Raw genomic sequence first — 26,099 nt, 5'->3', positions numbered from 1 at the left:
CAAAATATGGAGGACCACTTCCTCCCTGGGCTGGTGTGGCTTTGGGAGGAAAAAAGGAAGGTGAATAACTTGATTAATATATGGTGTCAAGTATCAGGAGGTAGCTGTGTTAGTCTGTATCCACAAAAACAACAAGGAGTCTGGTGCCACCGGACTCCTTGTTGTTTTTGATTAATATACAATTTGGAAGATACTGTAAGTAAAAATTTAGGAGGTGGTCACAACAAAACTTTTCCCTGAAGAATACTGTAAAGGGAAGATCTGCCATGAAAGCCCCCATTTCACTGACTCTGAGTGGAAGTGATGATCACCAAGAAAGGCATCTTCATAGGCAGATGAAGAAGGGACAGGTTATTCAAAGGGAAGTTTCATAAGGCAATTAAGGTCAAGGTTTAAATCCCATATAGGGGTTGGCTCTCTAATCTGCAGAAAGATTCATCAACCTCTGGATGAATCTTGCCATCATGGGGTAGGCAAACACTGAGAATCCCTCTAGAGAAGAGTGAAAGCCTGTGGCAGCCACCAAGTGAACCTCAACAGAACTCATAGAATTAAAAAACGGTCAGGTCTTTCCAACAAGTAATCAAGAACCACAGAGAGGGAACAGGTGAAAACTGTCGCTGGACACACTGGTGATGAAATCTCTCAGCTTTTTTAGGTAATTATTTTGAATAGATATCATCCTGCTGTTTAATAATACCTGTTGTTCTTCTGACGTGCAGGAAGTCTCTATCCCTGAGAGCCATGAGGAGCCAGGCCCTGAGTCAAAGAATGTTCAGGCTGGGATGAAGAGTCCAACCAGAATTCCAGGATAGCACATGAGGAGTGGTCAGGAGGTGTAATGCTGGGCAGGAAGCCTGACAAATCAGGAAAGGGCATCATATTTTTCAGCCAATTTGGTGCAATTAGAATCAGTCTGGCTCTGTTCAGCTGCTTCAAGAGGAGAGGTGTGGGTAGATGTGCATAGAGAAGGCTGTGTCTCCCAAGAGTAAGAAATGCAACCTCTTGAGACTGATGATCCAGTCCTCCCCTCAAGCAGAATTTCTTGCATTTCTTTGTTAGCAGCAGTTGCAGAGAGGTCCACCTCTGGGAACTTTCAGGTTAGAAATATGTGTCTAAGAGTGCAAGGGTAGAGTTCCCATTCATAATCTTGTGAGAAGTGCCTGCACAAATTGTCAGTCATGGTGTTCTGAATGCCTGGAAGGTAAAGGCTGAGATGAGGATGTGATTGGCTGTACTCCAGTTCCATATGTTGCTTTGACACAAATGAGGGGGGATCTCACCCTCCCTAGCGATTTATGTAAAACACGCAGGCTATGTTGTCCACCAAGATTTTTATGGATTGGCCCCTGACGAATAGAAGAAAGTGTAGATAGGCATTCCTGACTGCTTTTAATTCCAAGAAGTTGATGCAGAGATAAGCCTCTTGGACAAATCATTTGACCTGGATGCTGTGTTTGTCTAGGTGCACTCCCCACGCCACAAGAGTTGCATCCATAGTTATGGTGACACTTGCCTGTGGAATCAGAAAAGAGCTTAAGTCAATCAAAAGGGAGGTCTTCCATCGTATTTTGGATCTTCATAGAAAAGCTGTACAGAGACAGCTGAGAGGCTTGATGTATGACAATCAATCACAATCAATGTGATTGATTGAGCTGCAGGGTACACCTAGGGAGGGGTACACCTAAGTTGTCTTTCAATGAGGTCCTCGCTAAGAGGTGACCTTCGTCTATCATGGCCTTGAACTGGTCTTGATGTCTGTCAGGAAGGTGTTCAATAAAGGTGTTGAATTTACCATAATTTGTGTGGTTGTACTTTGCCATCAGAGCCTGGTAATTTGTGATCCTGAATTCTGCAGGGTTGCAGAAGAGTAGCTCTTGTGAAATCAAGTCACTTTTGTCCTGACCATATGGTGTAGGCTTTGCATGGTGCTGTCTGCCACACTCGTTGACCACTTTCACAACTAAAGAATTTGGTTGTGGGTGGGAGAAAAAAACCTCTGAATTATTAGGTAGAACATAGTACTTTTTGTCTGCCCATTTACATGTATGGGATGCCATGGTACGAGTCTGCCTCATTTAATGGTAACACTACTTCTGCGGAAGCTGTCAAATGTAAGAAGTCCAAAAGTTTATGCTTCAACTTAGGCCTCCTCTAAAGGAATTTTGAGTGAATCAGTGATAAGCTTATTCTGTTCCTGAACATGCTTGAAGTTGTCTGCCAAAATAGGTGGTGCGATCATTACAGCCTCATCTGGCCATGATGATGACATATTTGTTTGTCCACTCTGGCCTTTTGCTCCTCAAAGTTTCCTCCTGATGCTCAGGCTACTGAGAAGGAAGGGATAGAACAGGTCATTATCTTTTTTTATGCTCCACATGGGAGTATCTCAGAGCTCTCAAGAACTACTGGCAATAAACAGCCATAGGTCCCAATATGCCCACTGAGGGGGACCATAGGGTGGAAGAGGGGGCATCCACTGCTGATCAAACCAGTGAGATGGGGCACGAGATTGTTTCTTCCTTGGAAATTTCCTTTCTGGGTAGGTGATGGGGGAGATGTCCCTTCTGTGGTAGATAAGAGATCCCTGGACAGAGCTCTGAGAATCAGAGGAATCATCCTTAGCATTGTCCAGAGGTGGGTGGACAACAAAAGTGAAGATAGTTGCCTGCCTGACATGGTTTGTATCTCCCTGGTACTTGAGAAAGATGAGGTCTCAGTGTCCCAGCAGATCTGGGTACCACCAAACATTCAGTACCCATTAACAACGGAGACTCCAGCTCATCTGAAACAAGCAGGTCTTTTGAGTATCTGATCTCCAGCACTACTGAGTGAACCTGAGCTGAGGTTAAAGACTGCAAACAGCAGTGATACGGAGGGTGCTGACTGTTTCACAGACACTGATTGCTTTGGTAGAACATGTCTGGTGTCTGATGTCAGTCCAAAAATGTTGATGGCTTATAGTGCTTAGCAGTATGGGATACCAGTTTAGGTACCAACAGTAGCACAAAGGAATCCATATATGATACTGATTTCTTTAGTGCAAAGCATTTAGAATCTGTGCTGGAGAGATCATGTTTGGTCAACACCAAGGACACTTTTGGTACTGAAGTATGCTTGGTTCCATTGATCCTGGAGGAACTGGAAGTCTTTGATGAGCACCCAGTACCAGAAATCTTGGAGCCTCAATGATACTCCCTCTGTGACCTGACATCTTCAGAATGGTCAGTCTCTGAAATGACTTAAGATTTCTTTGAAGAAGGCTTTCTGGTGGGAGAGCTGGAACTCTTCCTCAGAGCCTTTTTTGGTGCCCTTCTCTCACAAAGATCCTAGTGAGCTGGATACAGAGGTGGATACGGCACTAAGAGCACTCAAAGGCCACGGTATGAAGGGGATCCTCTGAGCCTGGATCTAGGCTGGTCTGAGGGCTTTCCCCATCATCAAGAGTCTAAATTTGATTTCCCTGTTTTTTTTTCTAGATCTGCTTTTAAAAGATGTGGCAATCTTATAGTTATTAGGGACATGGGTGTCTCCCAAACAGCGGAGGCACTGAGAATGTCCATTGCTAACTGGGATGGACTCCCAGTATGAGAGGCAGTCCTTGAAGCCTGGGTGTCTTGGTATACCACAGCAACGACACCCCCCAAGGAGAGTCCCTCTGGCATAAGCAAGGGAAGTGGGGAGGGGAGCAAAAATACCTCTTAGTCAAATAAAAAAATTATCAAATCATAAAATTAACTAAATTAAGTAACTACACCAACACTAAGGCTAAATTATAATCTGAAAGCAAACGTGCTAGATGCTCAGTCTCTGGCCATAAGACAGTTCTATATATTCTCGGTGTGGAGCACAAAGATATCGTGAGAGTGTGCACAAGCTGAACAGGCACTGCTACTGAAAATCTCCAATCGTAAGTGCATGCAACACCTGAAGTGGAGCACCCATAAGGACACTACATGAAGAAGAATTAGTATTTACTAGATATACCTAGTTCTTGGTCTGGTGGCTCAATATTATATCCATAACCAGCAAAAGTCCGAACAGCTTCACGAAGACTGTCTCTATTTGATTTTTTAGTACGTTCGTCTAATAATGCATATGGCACCAGTCGGGGATTTCGTTTGTTCTTAAGGTCCTAAAAAGAAGTCACAAGAAAGTATTTAAAGGAAATTGTGTTTTAAACTTCACACAACATGTATGTAATGAGATACAGTCAATATTAACTTATACTCTTTCTTTTCTGCATAAAATATAGGCTTAGGGGTCTTTCTCCCCCCCCCCAACATAAAAGTCATAGTTACATCATAAATAAAAGGCATTTTTATAAATATAAAAGCTAGTAAATACAATACTTAAACACAAAAGTGAGCAACTGTTACTACACATAAAACAAGAATGAGGGGAATTAAGGAAATATGTCCCTGAGAAATTTTATAATTAACTGAGTAACTATAGTGTTACTAGTTTAAAAGAAAAACTAATCTCTCTCAAGCCCTGATCCTACAATCAGATCCAAGCAGGTGGTCCATGCAATCTATGGACCAATTGCATGATCAAAGCCTATTAAAGTTTTTCATATATTAGATGCAGTACATGGTACAATCTATGTTTATATTTTCCTCATATCTAACATCCAACAGTGATTCAGAAATAGTACTTTAACTATGCTCAAACTCATCAGTTCTACAGCTTTCAAATGTCACTGACAAAGTGGTTCTTACCTGCTGAATGCCATAGGTCCATCCTTGTTTTATTCTGTCTTTTGCCCAGACATTATGTGCGTTCTCTGCAAGTTTATCAACTAAAACTTCTTGAGAAGGTAACAATTTCACTTCAGAAAGATCTAGAGGGGCAGGTTTATACCCATTTGACATCATGTAACTATAACCCAATAAAAACAATAGTAAGAGTGAAAATTATTTTGGAAAACTTAAAAACAAACTTTTAAAAATACATTTTTTTTCACAAGGATGGAATTCTTAAATTTTCCATATGGCATTTAGTGTGATTTTCTCCTCTGTCTCCATCCCTCACTCCCCATTTATTTGTGGAATCCATTCTAAGTTATGACAAGACCCATGACATGGAAGCTCTGTGAGGCAGACACTCTAATTTACCACCAATTTGTACAGCACCTAGTTCAATGGGACCCAAATCCTTGCTTGGGTCCTTAAATAGCTGCTGTAAAACAAATAACAAAATGTTATAAACTGTGCTTTTTAGCAGAAATTTAGATTTATATGTTTATATTTTAAACATTAGAAGATATATTTATATTTTGAACATTTCTGTAATGTTTGACTTGAAGATTAATGGTATTTTTAAAAAAAAAATCATGTAAGTTGTAGAACAGGGGCAGGCAACCTATAGCACGCATGCCGAAGGTGGCACACGAGCTGATTTTCAGTGGCACTCACACTGCCTGGGTCCTGGCCACCGGTCTGGGAGGCTCTGCATTTTAATTTAATTTTAAATGAAGCTTCTTAAATATTTTAAAAACCTTATTTACTTTACGTACAACAATAGTTTAGTTATATATTATCGACTTATAGAAAAAGACCTTCTAAAAACATTAAAATGTATTAGTGGCACGCGAAACCTTAAATCAGAGTGAATAAATGAAGACTCGGCACACCACTTCTGAAAGGTCACCGACCCCTGTTGTAGAATATAGATTGTATTTCAATTAATATGCTTTCTATTCAAATACACTAGCATCTAATGATTATATATTTTAATGGCTTCATATATAACTGAGTAAAATAAATAAAACCAAGTATTTTAAGACATCTTCTGAGTTTTCTGTAGAGTATTATGTTTAAAATATAGTTCAAATATATCAAAGGTTTTGACGACCTTATGTAACGCCGACAGACCCGGTCCTCGGCAGGCATGATCAAACCAGGGACCTCTGTAGCTTAGTACATGAGCTTCTACAGCAGGGATCGGCAACCTTTGGCACGCGGCTCGCCAGGGTAAGCACCCTGGCGGGCCGGGCCAGTTTGTTTACCTGCTGCATCCACACGTTCGGCTAATCGTGGCTCCCACTGGCCGCGATTCACCGCTCCAGGCCAATGGGGGTGGCGGGAAGTGGCGGCCAGCACATCCCTCGGCCCGTGCCGCTTCCCGCAGCCCCCATTGGCCTGGGACTGCGAACCGATCCCTGCTCTATAAGCTAAAAGCCAACTAGCTGTTAGCTAAAGCTGTAGAGCAGACTCATTTTATCTCTCTCTCTCTCTCTCTCTAAGTGGGCTCGGTGCCATTAGATGGTACAGGACACCACACCCAGAAGGTGTGTAGGTTACACTTACACAACAAAACAGTCACTGAATAGCATGAATATTTTGTCTTTGCAGGACTGGGCCATTAATATACAAGCAGTCACTCAAAAAACCTCACAATAAGAAACTTCCACTGACCTCAGTGGAGCCTCATATTCTAGCAAGCAGTTTAGAAAAAGATTAAAGCTTTTTGTGCTACAAATTAAACCATAGCCTAGAGATACGGTATAGTGTCAAGGTACTTTACCTTGCACAAACCACCAATCTACTAAAGTGTTTCTCATATGAATCATACATATGACTAACACAGACACAAACTGGCTTTTATTTTATTGTAGAAAGGAATAACATCAAAAGAGTTTTTCCATTGCTGAAAAATGCTTTTGGCAATTAAAATCTTGGAAAAGGTTTCCTTCACTAATATCAAATGGTTCAAGGCCATCTCCCACAACAAAGAATTGCTGAATTTACTGCTCTCTTCAGAATCATAAACTTATTCTTCCCATGTAGAGCAGAATTCATTCCTTTTGCTTACTGCACATGTCACTTTCCTATGCCAGAAAGAGTGACCTGTGGAGGATGACTGCAGCTTTGTCTTCAGGATTTTGCAAATGGATGGCAACTTTAAATTGTGTCAGGAATGTTACGATATTCCCATTAGCAGAGGCTGAAAAAGAGATGTGCTGAAGCAGCAGGTTCCCTGCACCATCTTTGCCACTTTTGGGGCTGTGCAGGTTGCTTGAAGGCCCTTGAGTGGAAGAGACACTGTGGCAGCCTTGCACTAATTCAGCTTCTCCATTCTCAGACTTTCAGCCACCCGTGGCCCTATCCTCAAATCAGTAGTGAATTCAGCTCATTGAGGGTTTAGAGCAAGAAGGAAATAAAAATAAAACTACTCCATTAAAGTTCAGAGAAAGCCTCCAGCAATGAATTGTACTCTACCATACAATCATTTGGAAAAGACCTTTTCAAAGGCAATGCCTTAAAGGAAACTTGTCCTTGCCTAGAACACTAAAGGCCTGATCTTGAACATATTTATCCCCATGAGTAATCCATATGTGTACATGTTTGCAGGATTGTCTCCCAACTTCCTAAAATTTATCTCCAACTCTTTTTAATACTGAAGAAGTGTTTATTATGATTGTTGATGCAAAGTACCATACAAAATGTAAGTATGCTGAGAATACCTAATTAATGCATAATATTGAATTGTGTTTTCCCAGTGTTGCATAATAATTTGAGTATTATCTAGATGTCTTTCTTACGTAATTTAATTTTTACTGGTTATATACGTTGATTTAAATATCAATAGAGGTAGATTAGTCTTGTCTTTGTACATTTTTGTATATAGTACAATACTTTTACCCAAAATGAAAAAGTAAATGGAAAATGGAAACAGTTATATGGAAGAGGAGCATACCCTTTTAAGTACAGAACAGTATCATCTACTATATTTTGCTACACGATAAAAGAAACTTTCTATTCTGGGGTTACACAAGGCTAACATCACAAGATAAAAAGAGTATGCCAGTTCAATATAGTCACCAATGCATGGCTATTTTTCTCACAGCCACTTCACAGGGTGACATAATACAGCAAGATTGGCAGTCAGCAGTCATCAGTGGCCAGGTGCTGGAACAAAAATTTGCTGTTGCAAGCCAGCATTCATGTGCCCAGGCAGTCTGTATATGTGAAACTTTCATAGCACCTAGAGTCAGCATTATCAGCTGAAAATAAATTTCTTAAAATAATATTTACCAAAACAATTGCAAAGACTATTGTATGTTTAAGTAACACACAAATAATTAATAATTATAATCAATGCATGATAATTATTGTTAAAATACATACTTTTTAGGAAGTTTTACTTTCTTAAGATCTTCCTCAGCTGCTAGATTAGCATGAACAATATGACATCCAAGGGCCAAAAGAGTTCTATAAAGATAAAAAGTTGGTTGTTGTAAAATATAATGAAGTTACAGCTCCTATCAGGTGTTAAAGAAAAATATAGCAGTCTCTTAAATTATTTTGTGTTATTAGTAATTCTTCATATTTGAAACACTTCAAATGTACTTCTAATTTAATTCCAGATTTATAGGCTTTGGAAAAATGAAGACTTTGATTTAGCAAAAGTCAGCAGAAATAGGATTACAAAATGAAAGGACGGACATTAGCATCAAAGTAAAAAAAGAGTACAAATGAATGTTTTAAAAAATTTGGGTCAAATCTTGCTTGTCCTCCTGCAAGTTAGACTCACATGGGATTTTTATCATGAGTAAAGTCAGCAGAATTTAACTCTTTTTTTCTCCTCTATACCTCTGCAAATAAATGACCAAATTCTGCCCTTTAAATATACACACAGAACTCCCAGTGAAGTCAGCAGGAATTGTATAAATTATTTTGAACAGAATTTGGACCCGATTGTCCATCTGACTTGCACATTTTGGAACCAGACAACACACTTAGACAACTTAGACAAACACCAGTCAGGGATGGTCTAGATAGTACTTTATCCCGCCATGAGTGCAGGGGACTGGACTAGATGACCTCCCAAGATCCCCTCCAGTCCTATGATTCTATCATTTTAAAATAGCAGAATCAGCCAAAATATAAAACTTGATTTCTTTTTAATATTATATTTAAAACTCACTTTAGGGTTTCCGTTGACATTTGTAGGTTATAATTCTTCTCTGTTTCAGGTAATTTTGAGAACTCCACGAGACAAGGGTGTTGTCTTTTATTATCATCCCGTATCTATAATAGAATACCAGAAAAAGATATTGTACTGTTACCACACTCAGACTAATTTCAGCACAGCAAAAATAGACTTGTTCCTTGCACAGATAAAGCTTTTACAAACTCTACCATCCATCCTACGATGCCTTATAACAACTATTCAGAATTATATAAATGAGTCTTTCCATGATAAATTATGAAGTATGGAACAACACCCTTAACCTCTGAAACACAGTAAAAGATGTAAAATCATAGTTAGTGAATGAAAAGGTAAACAATAGCCTAAATACTGCAGTCCTTACTCTGTGAAAACTCCTACTGCATGTCTGAGCCAAGCTCATTTGCTATTCTAAATTGAAGAGTAGCTGAAGAATAACTCTTCCCCCTGAGTTAATCTAACCATTTCTGTTCTTTATCCTGTGGTGTCAGAGAGATATTGCTTCGTTCTCTCAGCAGTATTGACCACTAAAGAATTAGGAGCATGGTGTGAAGATAAAAAACTCTGAGTCCTTGAGAGGTGTATAATATTTCTTGTCAGCCTTTTGCATGTAGGTGGTATGGTGGCTGAGTGTCCCATTCAGCTTTAGCAGATTCCAATAATGCTTCATTAATGGAAGCGCTACATATCCTGACATCTGAAGAGAGTTTAGTAACTTAAGATGAGATTCCTGGATCACTTCCAGATGGATCTGCAATGCATCAGCTCTTGAAACTGTTTCAAATAATCAGCATAAGAAGGAAGAGAGCACGACAACCTCATCAGGGGAAGAAGATGAGATCTTCTCCCCTGGGTGTTGATCATATCTTCCTGCTGTGGCAATTGTTGCTGTGGTAATTCAGGTTGCATACTTTCAGTCTCCTTGCTAAGACATTTATGCATTCTCCTAAACTACCCCTATAAGGATCCCAGGGATTCCAATAATGCCATTGGGGGCCCCATATGTGTCAGGAGGGGGACACCAAAGGAACCTTTCCCAAGTCTTATAAGGATAATGATGAGAATCTCTCCCATCAACATGCTTAGAATATCACCAATCTGAATAAAATTCTGAAAGGGGAGCCACCAGGGGATATATGGGAGAGAACTGTGTATTTGCTGAGACTCCGAGAAAGATGTTTTTTCAACAGATTCCAATACAAGGGAATGATGCTCCTCTGATACTGAAAGGTCTCTGGGTAATAAAATTCTACCCATACCAGAGAAAGGAAGGGGAGGCATATGCTCTTCCATTCCTGTCTGTACTACGCTCTGATATGATTGAAGACCGAAATCATACTGTACCATCTGTTATCATAGATGGTACCACATGACCCTGCACCAACTGCTTGGTACAAGTCTAATTCAGTATCCTATGCTTCCTAAGCACCAAAGGGTCCCCAGGAGCAGACTTAGACTTCTGCACTCTTTTAAGCAGCACTGAGTAGCCCCGCAGTATGCCAACATTTGTATGGCTGACTTAGAACAACGCTTCCTCAGCTCTTGTCCCCTAACGCCCCTACTCTACTTGGGCTACATTGATGACATCTCCATCATCTGGATCCATGGGAAAGAGGCCCTTGAGGAATTCCACCAGGATTTTAACAATTTCCACCCCACCATCAACCTCAGCCTGGACCAGTCCACACAAGAGATCCACTTCCTGGACACTACAGTGTAAATAAGCGATGGTCACATAAACACCACCCTGTACCGGAAACCTACTGACCGCTATACTTACCTACATGCCTCCATCTTTCATCCAGACCACATCGCACGATACATTGTCTACAGCCAAGCCTTAAGATACAACCGCATTTGCTCCAATCCCTCAGACAGAGACAAATACCTACAGGATGTCTATCAAACATTCTTAAAACTACAATACCCACCTGGTGAAGTGAAGAAACAGACTGACAGAGCCAGAAGGGTACCCAGAAGTCACCTACTACAAGACAGGCTCAACAAAGAAAGTTACAGAACGCCACTAGCCGTCACCTCCAACCCCCAACTAAAACCTCTCCAGCGCATCATCAAGGATCTACAACCTATCCTGAAGGACAATCCCTCACTCTCACAGACCTTGGGAGACAGGCAAATCCTCGCTTACGGACAGCCCCCCAACCTGAAGCAAATACTCACCAGCAACTACACACCACACAACAAAAACACTAACCCAGGAACCAAACCCTGCAACAAACCCCGGTGCCAACTCTGTCCACATATCTATTCAAGGGACACCATCATAGGACCTAACCACATCAGCCACACCATCAGGGGTTCGTTCACCTGCACATCTACCAATGTGATATATGACATCATGTGCCAGCAATGCCGCTCTGCCATGTACATTGGCCAAACTGGACAGTCTCTACGCAAAAGAATAAATGGACATAAACCTGACATCAGGAATTATAACATTCAAAAATCAGTAGAAGAACATTTCAATCTCCCTGGTCACTCAATAACAGACTTAAAAGTGGCAATTCTTCAACAAAAAAACTTCAAAACCAGAATCCAACGAGAAACTGCAGAATTGGAATTAATTTGCAAACTGGACACCATCAAATTAGGCCTGAATAAAGACTGTGAGTGAATGGGTCACTACAAAAACTAAATCAATTTGTTAGTCTCTCAGGTGCCACAAGTACTCCTTGTTGTTTTTACAAAAACTAATTTCCCTTGCTAAATACTCACACCCGTCAACTGTTTGAAATGGGCCACCTTGTTTACATTGGCCTCAATAACACTACAAAAGTGATTTCCACTCCTTCTTGTCAGCTGTTGAGAATAGCCCTACTTCCAACTTAAATTGAATTGGCTCATTAGCACTGACTCCCCCACTTGGTAAGGCAACTCCCATCTTTTCATATGCTGAGTATTTATACCTCCCTACTGTATGTTCCACTCCATTCATCTGATGAAGTGGGTTTTAGCCCACAAAAACTTATGCCCAAATAAATTTGTTAGTCTCTAAAGTGCCATAAGGACTCCTCGTTGTTTTTACTGAGTAGATCATAGCTCATAACCTATAAGCTCCACACCAATGGTCTGAACACCACAATTTGAGACTGCCACTTTTCCCAGTACCGATGTCTTGGTACCAACGGACTTTGGATCCTCAGCTGGACCTTTTTCAGGATGTGAGGTGATTTCAACCTCTTTCAAGAATCCAACTCCTTCTGACTTCTTGCCCTACAGAAGGTCTTAACCCTTCTACAACCCAGTGTATCCCACAATTCTGGACATCTGGATTGTTCTCCTCTATCTGCAGCTCATGGAGGTAGATCATCATTTTGGCATCACATGTTTTAGCCCTGCCCTCTCTGCTCTTGTTTACTCCCAGATTCTCTGCCTCCACAGCAGCAAACAGAGGCAGTTTCTTTTGCTCCTGCTCTTCCCTATTTTATCTTTTCTGCCCAGCTTGTTGGCACTGGGGAGCAGTGTTCTTCTTCCTTGGCATCCCTCCTTCTCCTCCCTGGGTCAGTTAACCCTTTGGAGGGTTAATCCACCCTGAGCCTTTGCTGCAGTGCCTTGATGCTGGCTCCTTTGCCCTTTATGGGCAAGGCAGAGCGGCCAAGAAATTGGGATCAAGGGAAAGGGGAAGGACAGGAGAGCCAACTGCCAGCTGAAGTGGAAAGCGTTGGACAGGGAGCCTGGACTGAGGCCCCCTCGAGAGCAGAACAGATGACATTTCCTGTTGGCTTCTGTAGCAAATAGGTCTATCATTGGGATGTCCCAATTTGAGAGGACACTTGTCTTCAGGGACCACTCATGACTTAAGGAAAAATATCTGCCAAGATGGCCCCTGAGATGATTCTGAAACCCTGGCAAGTGAATAACGTGGACCTCGATGCAGAACTGCTACATCTCAATTACATCTAGGCAAAGCAACCTAGGGTGTGCTCCTTCTTGTTTGTTTACATAGTACATCACAGTGGTATTCTTGATAAGTATGTGAACCACTGAATCACCGATATGGTCCCGAAAAGCATGACATGCAGTGTAGATGGCCTGAAGCCTCCGCTCCAACCACAGTCCTGTGTACTTTCAGTGGCCCCCAGGTGCACCCCCCAACCAATCAGGGAGGTGTCGATAACAAACGACCTGGTTGGTGAGAGCTGGATAAAGGGAACACCTTGGCAAACATTCTCTGGATACATCCACCACTACAAGGAATCCAGGACCAGTGGAGGAATATAAATCAGTCTATCTACAGGGTGAAGAGTGGGACGGTAAACCATCCTGAACCACACTGGAAGAGGGCGAAGGTGCAACCTTGCAAACTGGACCCCCTGTGCACAAGTGGCCCAAGAGCCTCAGACATGCCCAAACTGCTGAGAGTGCAGACCGAAGCAAAGGTGGTGAATTGTCTGAAAACAGTGGGCCAGCAGAAATGCTTTTGATGTAGTGGAATCTAACAGGGTCCCGCAGAACTCGTTTTTCTGAGTGGGAGCCAAGATTGACTTCTCAGAGTTTAGGATGCAACCAAGACGGTCGAGCAAGCACAGTGTGGTGCTAACATGAGCAAGAACTTTCCCTCTGGATCTGTCCCTCAGTAGCCAGTCATCCAGATACAGGAATATGTGAATTCCCTTCTTCCTGAGATATGCAGTCATAATGAACATGCATTTCATAAAAATCAGGGGGAAGAACAGAGGCTAAATGGAAGCACAGTGTAGTAAAAGTGGTGCTCAGCCATGACGAAAAGAAGGAATTTTCTGTGGCTCAGCAAAATCACCATATGGAAGTAGGTGTCCTGAAGGTCCAGAGCAGCAATACAGACATTCTAGGACAACACGGGGAGAATACTCAATAGAGTGACCATTCAGAACCTCATGTACCTGATACATTTGTTGAGGCCAGGAAGGTCAAGAATGGGTCTTACTCCTCCCTTGGATTTCGGTACCAGAAAGTACTGGGAATAGAAGCCGTGACCCCAGTGTTCCAGTGTAAACTCCTTCACAGCTCCCAAAGCCAGTAGAGAATGGACTGGCTCAAGGAGCAGTATTTCATGAGAGCAGTCCCAGAAGAGGGACACAGAGGGAAGGTGGGGAGAAGGTTTGGAGAGGAACTGGATGGCATAACCCATTCTGATGGTGCTTAGGACCCAGCTGTTAGTAGTGAATGAGCCCAAAGCAATGACAGGAACAGTGCTTTGGATCAATGGGCACTTGGGGTATGGTAGGGGAAGGCATATGGATTGGCCAAACCCTGAGCCAGACTACTTCCTCCAGTGGGATCTATATCCCTTTATGTGTTAGTTCTACTGTCTCGGAGGAGAGAATGGCTGGCAAAATTTGTGCTGCAGATGATACTGTTGCTACTGCTGAATGCTGTAATGAAGCCTCTGCACGGCCAGGGTGTACACCCCCAAGGACCATAGAACAACCCTGGAGTCCCTGAAGGAGTGTAGCATCTTGTCAGTCTTTTCCGAGAACAGTGTTTGGCCACTGAATGGAAAATCCTCAATAGCTTACTGGACATCAGGGGTAATGCCCAAATTTTGCAGCCAGGAAGCCTTCCCCATGTGATTGCAGAGGCCACCACCCTGGCTGAGATGCCTGCAATGTCTAGCGCAGACTACAAGGATATCTTAACCACCAAGCAGTCCTGAGTGACAAATGCCCGAAATTCCTCTTGCAAGACTTCATGCAGTTGGTCTGTGAACTCTGCCACATCTGACCAGTTAACAAAATTGTACTTGGACAGAAAGGCTTGATGGTTAGCAATTCACATCTGTAAGGAAGAGGAGGTGTAAATCTTCCTGCCCATGAGGTGCATGGTTTAGAGCCCCTATCTTTGGGGGGTGGACTTAAACCTGTCCTGCTGGGCTCTACCATTCACTGCAGTTACAACTATGGAATTTGGGAGTAAAACCCTTCAAATTCCTGCATAGGAAAGAAATAGCACTTTTCCATGCACTTAGCCACAGGCGGCACCGAAGCTAGCGTGCTTCAGAGGGCCTTAGGTGGTTCAAGGAGTGCATCGATAGGGAGGGTGACTCTCCCAGGGGAAGATAGTTGCAGGATATTCACTCATTTGTGGGTGTTCCCTCAGTATCCAAGCAGAGTTCTTGCAAGAGAAGCAACTGCATGCCACAGAAGGTCTTGGTATGCCTTAAAATACTCTAATACTGAAGGGAGGGATGAACCAGGCAGCATGGAATCATCCAGAGATGAAAACAAGGGCCTTAACGGGGCTAAAAGCCCAGGGCGGATGGACTCAGATGGGATGAGTTTGGAGGCTCCACTGGGAGAATGACTGCCAGTGCCTGGGCCTGTGGTGGATTCACGGTCACCATGACAGACTTGGCTGGCGATCTTGCCTTTGAGCGAGATGAATAGCAGGACCTCTGTGACCAAGAAGCATCCCACAGATTCCATGGAGGCCACTGGCATGGATAAAGCATTGGTGGCCAGTAGGCGCCAGGCAGGGGCCTCTGTCCCAACCATAAGACGTGTGCCAATCCCAATACCCATAACAGTCCATCGACAGCCCCTGATGCTGGTCAGGCAATGTAGAGAGGGAGGATGACAACCCTGACTCAGACGCCAAGGAGCCTTGGGAACCTGGGGATAAGGGCAGAGTGAGACCAGATGGAGTCAGTCAACGGTCTGACTCGTTCATTGCCCAGAAAGAAGCAGGAAGTGGTGCTGCCAATGGAAGCAGTACCGAGCATGTTGGTTCTGGAAGCAGTGTCAACCCCAAAGTCAGCAGCGGTACTGGAATGTCTTATGGTGCCGATATTGAGGGCGGTGAAAGCTGCCATGGTAATGTTTGCAGTGCCGACTGCAGCAGTGCTGAGCTTCCCTATACCAATCCCGGTACTGGCCCTGCTTCCACAGCCTGTGGAAGGGGAACATTGGGTTGCAGTGCCAACAGGCTCAAGGGTTCAGCAGCTCAATCAGTCAACAGGGTTGTAACTGATGGAATCCTGGCACAGTCCTGGACCAAAGGAGAGGTCAGGACTGAAAGGTGGAGGAGGTCTGTAGGTGCCTGGTATGCTACTGACATGGGAACAGTCAATACCGGCATTGTTGGTACTGGACTCAGCGGATGTCCAGAGGCTGAAATCAGAGTCAATGGTGCAGGATTTCTAACCTCCCTACTTGGTACCAGGGAAGGGTTAGAGGTACCTGCACCATCCCATGGGCTGGCACCAACTCCGAACCAGTCCATGCTTTTCCTGGGGGAGACAGAAGAGTACCTGTGGGACCTCAAGCAGTCTCAAAATGATCTTATGTAACCTTTTCCTTGGCAAGGTCAACCAAGAACAGCACCTCTGTTTCTTTGGAGAGGCGCTTCCTCTGGAACACAAAGCGGCAGCACACTTGGAACCCCAGAGGTGATCGCCGACCTGACAAAGGTCCTAGTGCTGAAGCAGGCTGCATGGCCTATTTGAGCAGTTGCTGCTTCAGACAAAAGGTCCTTGAGTCCGTTTCTTCAACAATCTGCAGATCACACAATGCTCTTTAATGTATGCCTTGCCAAGACAGAGCACCGCATGAGGGAATTGCTTCTGCACGTGAAGGACAATGTTCAAACCCCGGTAAGGGCATCACCAAGGAAAACGAAACCAATGCAACTAACCCTGAGGGTACTACTAACTACATACAACATGAGAAAAAAACTGAACTAGATGAAGTGTTCTGAGGTTAAGACCACACAGAGCTGCAACTCCAGCCATGGATGGTAAGACGAGACCAGAGAGAGCGTCTGGAATGGAGAGCGGGTCGGGGCAGCACTGCTTTATATACCCAGGGGAGGGACTATGTCCACTTTAGACTTGAATCTGACTAACAGGGAATAATTGGCTGTGGATCTGAAGGGTGAAGGCAATCTGGGTGAAAGTGATCATGTAATGATAGATTTCATGATTCTAAAGAAAGGAAGGAGGGAAAGCAGCAAAATAAGGACAATGGACTTCAAAAAAGCGGACTAAGAAACTCAGAAAACTGGGAGGTAAGGTTCCATGGAAAGAAAATCTAAGGGGTAAGAGAGTTCAGGAATGTTGGCAGTTTCTCAAGGAGATGATATTAAAGACACAACTGCAAACTATACCAATGTAAAGAAAATATAGGAAGAATAGTAAAAGGCCAATATGGCTCCATCAGGAGTTCTTTAATTACTTGAAAATCAAAAAGGAATCCTACAAAATATGGAAACAAGACCAAATTGCTAAGGAGGAGTACTGAAGAATAGCACAAACAAAATCAGAAAGGCTGAGGTACAAAATGAGTTACACCTAGCAGGGGATATAAAAGACAATAAGAAGCAGCTCTTTAAATATATGAGGAGCAACAGTAGATTCTCCACATAGTGGGGAAGGGGAGATAATAGCAAACAACATCAAGAAGACTGAGGTGTTTAATGCCTATTCTGCTTCAGTCTTCACTAAAGAGATTAATGTGACCAAATTCTCAACACAACTAATATTAACAACAATAGGGAAAGAACAGGTTAAAGAATATTTAGATACATTAGATGTATTCAAGTTGGCAGGGCCTGAAGAAATTTATCTTAGGTTACTTAATGAACTACCTGAAGCAATCACAGACCCTTTAGTGATTATCTGTAAGAACTCATGGAACATGGGTGAAGTCCCAGAGAACTGAGGAACATAAGAACAGCCATACTGGGTCAGACCAATAGTCCATCTAGCCCAGTATCCTATCTTCTGGAAGTGACCAGTGCCAGAAGCTTCAGAGGAATGAATAGAACAAGGCAATTATTGAGTGACCCATACTGGGATTCCCTCCAACACCTTTTTCCAGTTGGCTTCCCAAGATCTCAGTTTGACTCTAAACTTCATCACTTAGGGTATGTCTACACCCAGCCGCTAGTTCGGCGGCTGGCAATCGAAGTTCTGGGTTCGACTTATCGCGTCTTGTCTGGACGCGATAAGTCGAACCAGGAAGTGCTCGCCGTCGACTGCGGTACTCCAGCTAGACGAGAGGAGTACCGCAGAGTCGACGGGGGAGCCTGCCTGCCGCGTGTGGACCGAGGTAAGTTCGAACTAAGGTACTTCGAACTTCAGCTACGTTATTCACGTAGCTGAAGTTGCGTACCTTAGTTCGATTTGGGGGTTTAGTGTAGACCAAGCCTTAGGTATTTTTATTTGGCATACAGCAACGCTGAGTTGATCAGATTCAAATGCAAGGAGGCGAGGGGGTAGATGCAGGGTACAACACAGCTCCAAAGTTCCAGATAAACACTCTCCCTTTATATAAAACTTTACACATTTTATTGCATTTACTATACATTGCATCACACATTCTTGGATTGGTTACTTTGCAGGAACCAACCCCCGTACAGCATGTTCTGTTCACACATTGTCCATGTTCAACATTATTCTTTACGTCATCTTTACACTCCTGGTTTCTTTTGTCCATTGTTATCTTGTTCATAGTAAATGGTTCCCTGGGCATTCCCCCTCTTATCTTAGCTAGCTCAAACATTGTCTTTTAGTTTACTGACCCATTTACTTATCTGAGCACAAACATTCTGTTTTCAGCCCGATTATTTATCTCCTTAACCCTGTCTTCCAAAGAATGAGCCCCCACCCCCCATACGTTCAATTACTCATGTCAGGCCAGGCATACCTACATTCCACTGCCTTCCCCCCCCTTTTCTACATAATCCAACCCCTGTCAACCAGTCCCAGCTTCTAACAGTTGGATTTTTAGCGACAGCTGGAGCTGAGGTTGCATCCCTGATCATCTTGGCTAATTGCCATTGATGGACCTATTGTCCAGTTATACCAGAAGGAGGATAGGAGACACTGGATGTGATTTAATTAATCCGCAACTTTATTAACAACCGTCTGGGAGTACCAGCAAGATAAAAGTGTACACTGTAGGTAACTCCATGATCATTTCAATATCTACCTGGGGGGCTTCTGTCAGCTCTGCCCCCTCCCCCTTTTTCATCCTGGTCCCCAGCCAACTCGCTGTTGGGACCTTACCATTCCCCCCACCAAATGAGGGTTAAGGTCAGCTATAAAGGAGGAGAGGAGTTGCCTCCCTGCTGTGCCTGTCATAAGAGCCCCAAACTGTGCCATTCCCACTCCTTTAACAAACACCTTTTTAAAATCCTTTATCAAACCATTTATTGGATCACTGTATCCCTTATCCACAGAGTACCTGCACTGGACATCCACCCCATGCTTACATAATGAGTTGCATCATCATAGGCTAACTCCCATTCCATGCTAGACTCAACTATGCCCCCACATTGGAGCCTTCCCCATCCCAGCCTTGGTCAATCTGATAGTGAGGGGGGAAATCCTTACTCCCCCACCCCCCTGAGAAAGCAGCAACCAGTGTAGTGCCCACAGCAGATCCTGACCAAACTTGGTATTTCGCCTCTTTCAAGAATGGGTGCTGTTCTGCTTGGTCTGGGTGAAAAGGGGTTTCTTCTGCTTGGTTTGACACCTGTATACACTCACCCCTCTCTTCCAGTCACCTAGGGGGAATGAGTCAGCGATGTCTGTGCTTCTCTGCCCTTAAAGAGGAATACCCCTTCCCCGCAGCAAGCCAGACAATAGCCCACTGTTTAAGGTGCAGTGTGGTCATCCTCCATCAACTTTATCTACTTCTTTTTTTTAATGCAGTTATATTTGTGGCATTCACAACATGTCCTTGCAATTAGTTCCACAGGGTGGCTGTGCACTCCGTGAAGAAGAAAATTGTCCTTTTGTTTGTTTTAAACAACTGCCTACTAATTTCATTGCATAACCCCTAATTCTTGTGTTATGTGAAGGGGTAAACTATACTCCTCTATTCACTTTCTCCATACCATTCATGATTTTATAGACCTCTATCATATCCCCCCTCAGTCGTCTCTTTTCCAAGCTGAAGAGTCCCTTGTAATCGCTCCTTGTATGGATGCTGTTCCATACCCCCACTCATTTTTGTTACCTTTCTCTGTACTTTTTCCAATTTTAATATATATTTTTTGAGATGGAAAAACCAGAACTGCACACAGTATTCAAGGTGCAGGTGTACTAGGGATTTATATAGTGGCATTATGGTATTTTCTGTTTTATTATCTATCCTTTTCCTAATGGTTCCTAGCATGTTTTCCGGGACCTATCCACGACTCCACAATCTCTTTCTTGAGTGGTAAGAGCTAATTTAGACCCAATCATTTTATATAGTTGGGATTATTTTTTCCAACATGCATTACTTTGCACTTAACATTGAATTTCCTGTGTCATTCTGTCACCCAGTCATCCAGTTTTGTGAGATCCATTTGTAACTCTGTGCAGTCAGCTTTGGACTTAACTATCTTGAATAATTTTGTATCATCTTCAAACTTTGACGCCTCACTGTGTACCCCTTTTTCCAGATCATTTATGAATACGTTGAACAATACAGGCCCCAGTTACAGATCCTTGGAGGACTCCACTATTTACCTCTCTCCATTGTGAAAACTGACCATTTATTCCTACCTTTTGTTTCCTATCTTTTAATTATTACTAATCCATGAGAGGACTTTTCCTCTTATCCCATGACTACTTAGTTTGCTTAAGAGCCTTTTGTGAGGGACCTTGCCAAAGGCTTTCTGAAAGTCTATATACTTGTTGGCATCCTCAAAGAATTCTAAAAGATTGGTGAGACATGATTTCCATTTACAAAAGCCATGCTGACTCTTCACTGACATATCATGTTTATCTATGTGTCTGATAATTCTGTTTTTTATTATAGTTTCAACCCATTTGCCTGGTACTGATGTTGGTTTTACTGGCTTGTAATTGCCAGGATCCCCTCTGGAGCCTTTTTAAAAAATCAGCATTATGTTAGCTACTCTACAGTCTTCTGGTACAGAGGCTGATTTAAACAATAGGTTATATATCACAGTTATTAGTTCTGCAATTTCATCCAAGAGTTCTGATGGAACTCAACTATGAATACCATCTGGTATTGGTGATTTATTATTGCTTAATTTATCAATTCGTTCCAAAACCACCTCTACTGACACCTCAATCTGGGACAGTTTCTCAGATTCATCACCTAAAAAGAATGGATCAGGTGTGGGAATCTCCCCCATTTCTGCAGTGAAGACTGATGAAAAGAATTTAGATTCTCCACAACAGCTTTGTCTTCCTTGAGTCACCTGTAACACCTCAATTGTCTAGTAGCCCCACTGACTATTTGGCAGGCTCCCTGTTTATGATGTACTTAACAAAAATTGCTATTAGTTTTTGTCTTTTGCTAGTTCCTCTTCAAATTCTTTCTTGGCCTGCTTTATTACACTTTTACACTTGACTCGCCAGAGTTTATTTTCCTTCCTATTTTCCTCACTAGGATTTTATTTCCAACTTTTAAAAGATGCCCTTTTCCCCCTAAATGCCTGTTTTACTCTGCTGTTTAGCCATGGTGGCATTTTATTGGTCCTCTATTTTGTGGGGGGGATACATTTAATTTGAGCCTCTATTACGGTGTTTTTAAATAGTCTACATGTCGTTTGCAAGCATTTCACCCTCAGGTCTGTTCCTTTTAATTTCCATTTAACTAGATCCTCATTTTTGAGTAGCTCCCCTTTTTGAAGTTAAATGCTACTGTGGTGGGTTTCTTGGTCACTTCTCCCCTGACAAAGATTTTTCAATTTAATTAAATTATGGTTGCTATTACTGAGAGGTTAACCTATATTCCCGTCTTGAACCAAACCCTAATCAAAGTAGCAGTTATTTACGATGTCTAGTAATTGTATCTCTTCCATGCAGTGGTCACATATACCCAGTCAGTATGAGGAAAATTGAAATCCCCCATTATTACTGTGCTTTCTGCTTTTGTAGCCTCTCTAATCTCCCTGAGAAAACATGTATTTAAAGCTATCTTTGAAAATGGGAAGAGCATCTGAAAGTCAGCCTAACTTCAATAGCTGGAAATATACTGAAACAAATTATTAAACAATCCAGTGGTAAGCACATTGAAGATAATAGGGTTATAAGTAATAGCTAACATGGATGTGTCAAGAACAAATCATACCAAACCAACCTAATTTCCTTTTTTTAAAAATAAAAAAAAAGATTACTGGCCTAGTGGATTGGGGGGAATCTGTAGACATATTACACCTTGATTTTAGAAAGGCTTTTGACACAGTTCCACATGACATTCTCAAAAGAAAATTACCATAAAATGGATGCACAATTGATTGACAGACTGTACTCAAAGAATAGTTATCAATGATTCACTGTTAAACTGGGATGACATATCTAATGGGGCCTTACAGGGGTCTGTCCTGGATCTGGTACTATTCAATATCTTCATTTATGACTTGGAAAATGGAGTGGAGAATATGCTTATGACATTTGTGGATGACACCAAACTGGGAGAGGGTGCTAGTACTTTGGAGAACAGGATTAGAATTCAAAATGGCCTTGACAAATTGGAGAATAGGTCTGATATCAAAAAGATGAAATTCAATAAAGATAAGTGAAAAGTACAACACTTAGGAAGGCAAAATCAAATGTACAACTACAAAATGGGAAATAACTGGCTAGGCAATAGTACTAATTAAAAGGATCTGGGGGTTATACTGGATCACAAATTGAATATGAATCAATCAGCAATGTGATGCAGTTGTAAAAAAGATCAATATCATTCTGGGGTGTATTAACAGGAATGTTGTATGTAAGACATGGGAAGTAACTGTCCCTCCCTCTTCAGCACTGATGAGGTCTCAGGTGGAGCACTGGGTTCAGTTCTGGATGCAACACTTGAAGAAAGATGTGGACAAAGTGGAGAGAGTCCAGAGGAGAACAACAAAAATTATCAACGTTTTAGAAAGCCTAACCTATGAGGAAAAACTGGGCATGTTTAATCTTGAGAAAAGAAAACTGAAGAGAGAACTGATAAGAGTCTTCAAGTACATTAAGGGCTGTTATACAAAGGACAGTGATAAATTGTTCTCCATGTTCTCTGAAAGTAAGACAAGAAGTAATGGGCTTAATCTGTAGCACAGGAGATTTAGGTTAGATATTAGGAAAAACTTTTTAACTATAAGGATAGTTAAGTACTGGAATAGGCTTCCAAGGGAGGTTGTAGAATCCCAGTCAGTGAAAGGTTTCAAGAACAAACTTAACAAACACCTGTCAGGGATGAGCTAAGTATACTTGGTCCTGCCTCAGCACTGGGGGCTGGACCTCTCAAGGTCCCTTCCAGTCCTACATTTCTATCATTCTGTGATACAGTCTTAATATTTGGTGGTACTACCAACTTCACATATAATAAGAAGTATTCTCACTTCTTACCTTGCCATAGGTCCAGCCAAGTTCTATTTTATTCATTCCCCATAGTTCATGGATATTTTCAGCCAACTTGTCCCTGATCTTTTCAAGGTGAAGAGGCAAAACAATCTAAGAAGAAAATATTTCAAGATTCAACAAGAGAGAAGAGACTCAGTAATGTCCAACTTTCCTAAAATACTTCAACTATAACAACTGATTATTTAACATATCATTAAATACTGTATTGCACAAACAGTATATTGCTAAGAGAGGATACATGCTGGCCTAAATTTTTTACTGCTCATTTTAAGATTCTGGGTAAGATGAATTTTACACTTCCATTATTGTAAAGTAGGCATACCTGAATGGTGTCTATTGGACAAGGGATGAAGGAAGCTTGGGAGAGGAATTGTGTTGTACCCAGCAAATCCCTAACTCCATCAGAATCTCTCTTATACTCTTTTACTGGTTCCAATTTCATCTTCTCTTTTGGAAGCAAAGCTTCATAGCATGGAGCATACCCAGTGGGAGGCAGGAACTTAAACTCTCCATGACGTCCACCCAGTAGGAAACGAACCCTATGCAATTTTGAATGAAAAAGTGCAACATTTAAATAAGAGCCTATATTAACGCAGCAAATGGGTCAATTGGAGACAAACTTCAATTTTGATATCTTTTAAAAATAGAAATCTATAAAGATTTTGATACACTACTTAAGTTTAAGAAATCCCTAAAAATTTACTAAGCACTAATGCTAGTTGATACTATATATTGAAAAATTATAAGTCTACAAACTAATTAAAATATTTATGCTTTGGTAAATGCAAAACTTGACTATTTAACTCAAACCTCTATTCTCAAATATATCTGTGTTATTCTTTAAATAAATATCTACATTTTGGGTGGGATTTTTAAAAGCAGGTAAGTGATTTAGGAGCACAATTCCAAGTTTCAATAGGACTTGTGCTCCAAAGTCACTTAAGGACTTTTGAAAATCCCACGCTAAATTATCAACCTAAGCTTTCCTTTTATCTATGATGAACTGAGTAATCACAATAACCTTGTGCAACAACTAAACCAACAAAATTAATTCACCGCAAATACCATCATTGTAGGTTTGAGTCATGATCCTCATTGAAGTCTCTATTAACATAAAGGGTTCTCCAGTTCTCCTCAGCCATATATTTTTAATGTACATGGTGTGAACTGACCCCACATCAATAAGGACTAAAGGCAATAGCCATCTGGCTGCTTGATTGAGTGGCCTGCATGGAATGAGTTAGTGTCCTCAGTTAATTTCATGGTGAACAGATGTCCACATCATCAAAATACTATAAAAACTGATACTAATTGGCCCATTTGTTTGTAGTGCAAGAAAGAGGCTCAGGGCTGAACAATAGGTATGGAGAATGAACTACATATGCTGTATAACAACTGAAGGTTAGTAGCAGGGCAATGTGAACAAGATCATAATAATGTTGCTGATTTGTCTATACCTCTTTTGGAGATAAATAAGTGTCCTAACTACAGGACTATCAGCCCAGCACCTTTCATGGGTATTAAAATTCCTTAAAAAAAACAAAACAACGAAACACCTGATTCCCAACTAAGATGAAATATCAAAATAAATCTAAGAAACATTTTCTTAGCTGGAAGATGCGTTTCAGCCAAATACATACATGCTCTGTTTCTGAAACCATATAATTCATTGAAATTAGATGTGCGAGTGTGGGGGGGGGGGGGGAGACAGACTTCTTTAGTCAGTCGCACCCTTTTCAATCTCAATTTATAAAGCACAAAAGCATTTTTGTTGTTAAAACATTTGTAACAACATTATTAATTTCACCCTCAATCTTGAGTGTTCAAAAACAATTCCATGCACATTGTAATGCTATCGAGGCAAAATCCTTTAGATTAGCCAGCCATTTACTAGATCAGGGGAGAGCAAATTATGGCCCACGGGCCAGATGCAGCCCGTCAGGGCTTTGGATCCTGCCCGCGGGATTGCCAGCCCCATGGCGCAGCGGGGCTAAGGCAGGCTCCCTGCCTGCCCTGGCCCCGTGCCACTCCCGGAAGCGACTGGCACCATGTCCCTACAACCCCAGAAGGGGAGGGGGGCAGAGGCTCCGTGTGCTGCCCTTGCCTGCGGGTACCGCCCCCGAAGCTCCCAATGGCTGCGGTTCCCTGTTCCCGGCCAATGGGAGCTGTGGGGGGCAGTGCCTGCAGGCGAGGGCAGCATACAGAGCCCTCTGCTCACCCCCACCCGCAGGGGCCACAGGGACATGGTGCCAACCACTTCCGGGAGTGGCACGGGGCCAGGGCGGGCAGGTAGTTAGGGAGCCTGCCTTAGCCTTGCTACGCGCCACTCAAAGTAAGCGGCGCCGGGCCGGAGCCCGCACCCAGAACCCCTCCTGGACCCCGCACCCCAACCCCCTGCCCTGAGCCCCCTGCCGCACCCCAACCTCCTGCCCTGAGCCCCCCACACTCTGCACCCCTACCCCCTGCCCTGAGCCCCCTGCCGCACCCCTCCTGCACCCCCAACCCCCTGCTGAGCCGGCTCCGCACCCAACCCCCTGCCCTGAGCCCCTTCCTGCACTCCACACCCCCTCCTGTACCCTGCACTCCCGCCCGCATCCCAACCCCCTGCCCTGGCCCTACATTAATGGCCCTGCATGCAATTTCCCCACCCAGATGTGGCCCTCAGGCCAAAAAGTTTGCCCACCCCATACTAGATTAATAATAAAGTCTTCCTAATTGTTTCATTCATGCTTATGTCTATGGACAATGAAAACTTGGATAACAAATCTTACTGTTAACATTACCTCTTAATTTTATTCATACCATAAAACCATAAATTCAATGAAACCAT

The 26,099-nt window shown here is 42.5% G+C and overlaps 1 protein-coding gene across 1 annotated transcript in view; it reads right to left on the bottom strand.

The window, feature by feature from the left end:
- Window positions 1-26,099, bottom strand: part of RYR3 (ryanodine receptor 3) — a 625,867-nt gene that overhangs the window by 346,275 nt on the left and 253,493 nt on the right. The window contains exons 22-27 of the mRNA XM_065402721.1: window positions 23,592-23,808; window positions 23,255-23,359; window positions 8,932-9,035; window positions 8,133-8,216; window positions 4,722-4,881; window positions 3,988-4,135 (exon numbers count right to left, since the gene is read on the bottom strand). Of these exons, the coding sequence (XP_065258793.1) occupies window positions 3,988-4,135; window positions 4,722-4,881; window positions 8,133-8,216; window positions 8,932-9,035; window positions 23,255-23,359; window positions 23,592-23,808 (818 nt within the window). The remainder of the gene's footprint in view (window positions 1-3,987; window positions 4,136-4,721; window positions 4,882-8,132; window positions 8,217-8,931; window positions 9,036-23,254; window positions 23,360-23,591; window positions 23,809-26,099) is intronic.

Source organism: Emys orbicularis, chromosome 4 (genome assembly GCF_028017835.1).
Source record: "Emys orbicularis isolate rEmyOrb1 chromosome 4, rEmyOrb1.hap1, whole genome shotgun sequence".
Taxonomy (NCBI): domain Eukaryota; kingdom Metazoa; phylum Chordata; order Testudines; family Emydidae; genus Emys; species Emys orbicularis.
The sequence above is the reverse complement of the archived record's forward strand: the minus strand, read 5'-3'. Positions and strand labels throughout refer to the sequence as shown.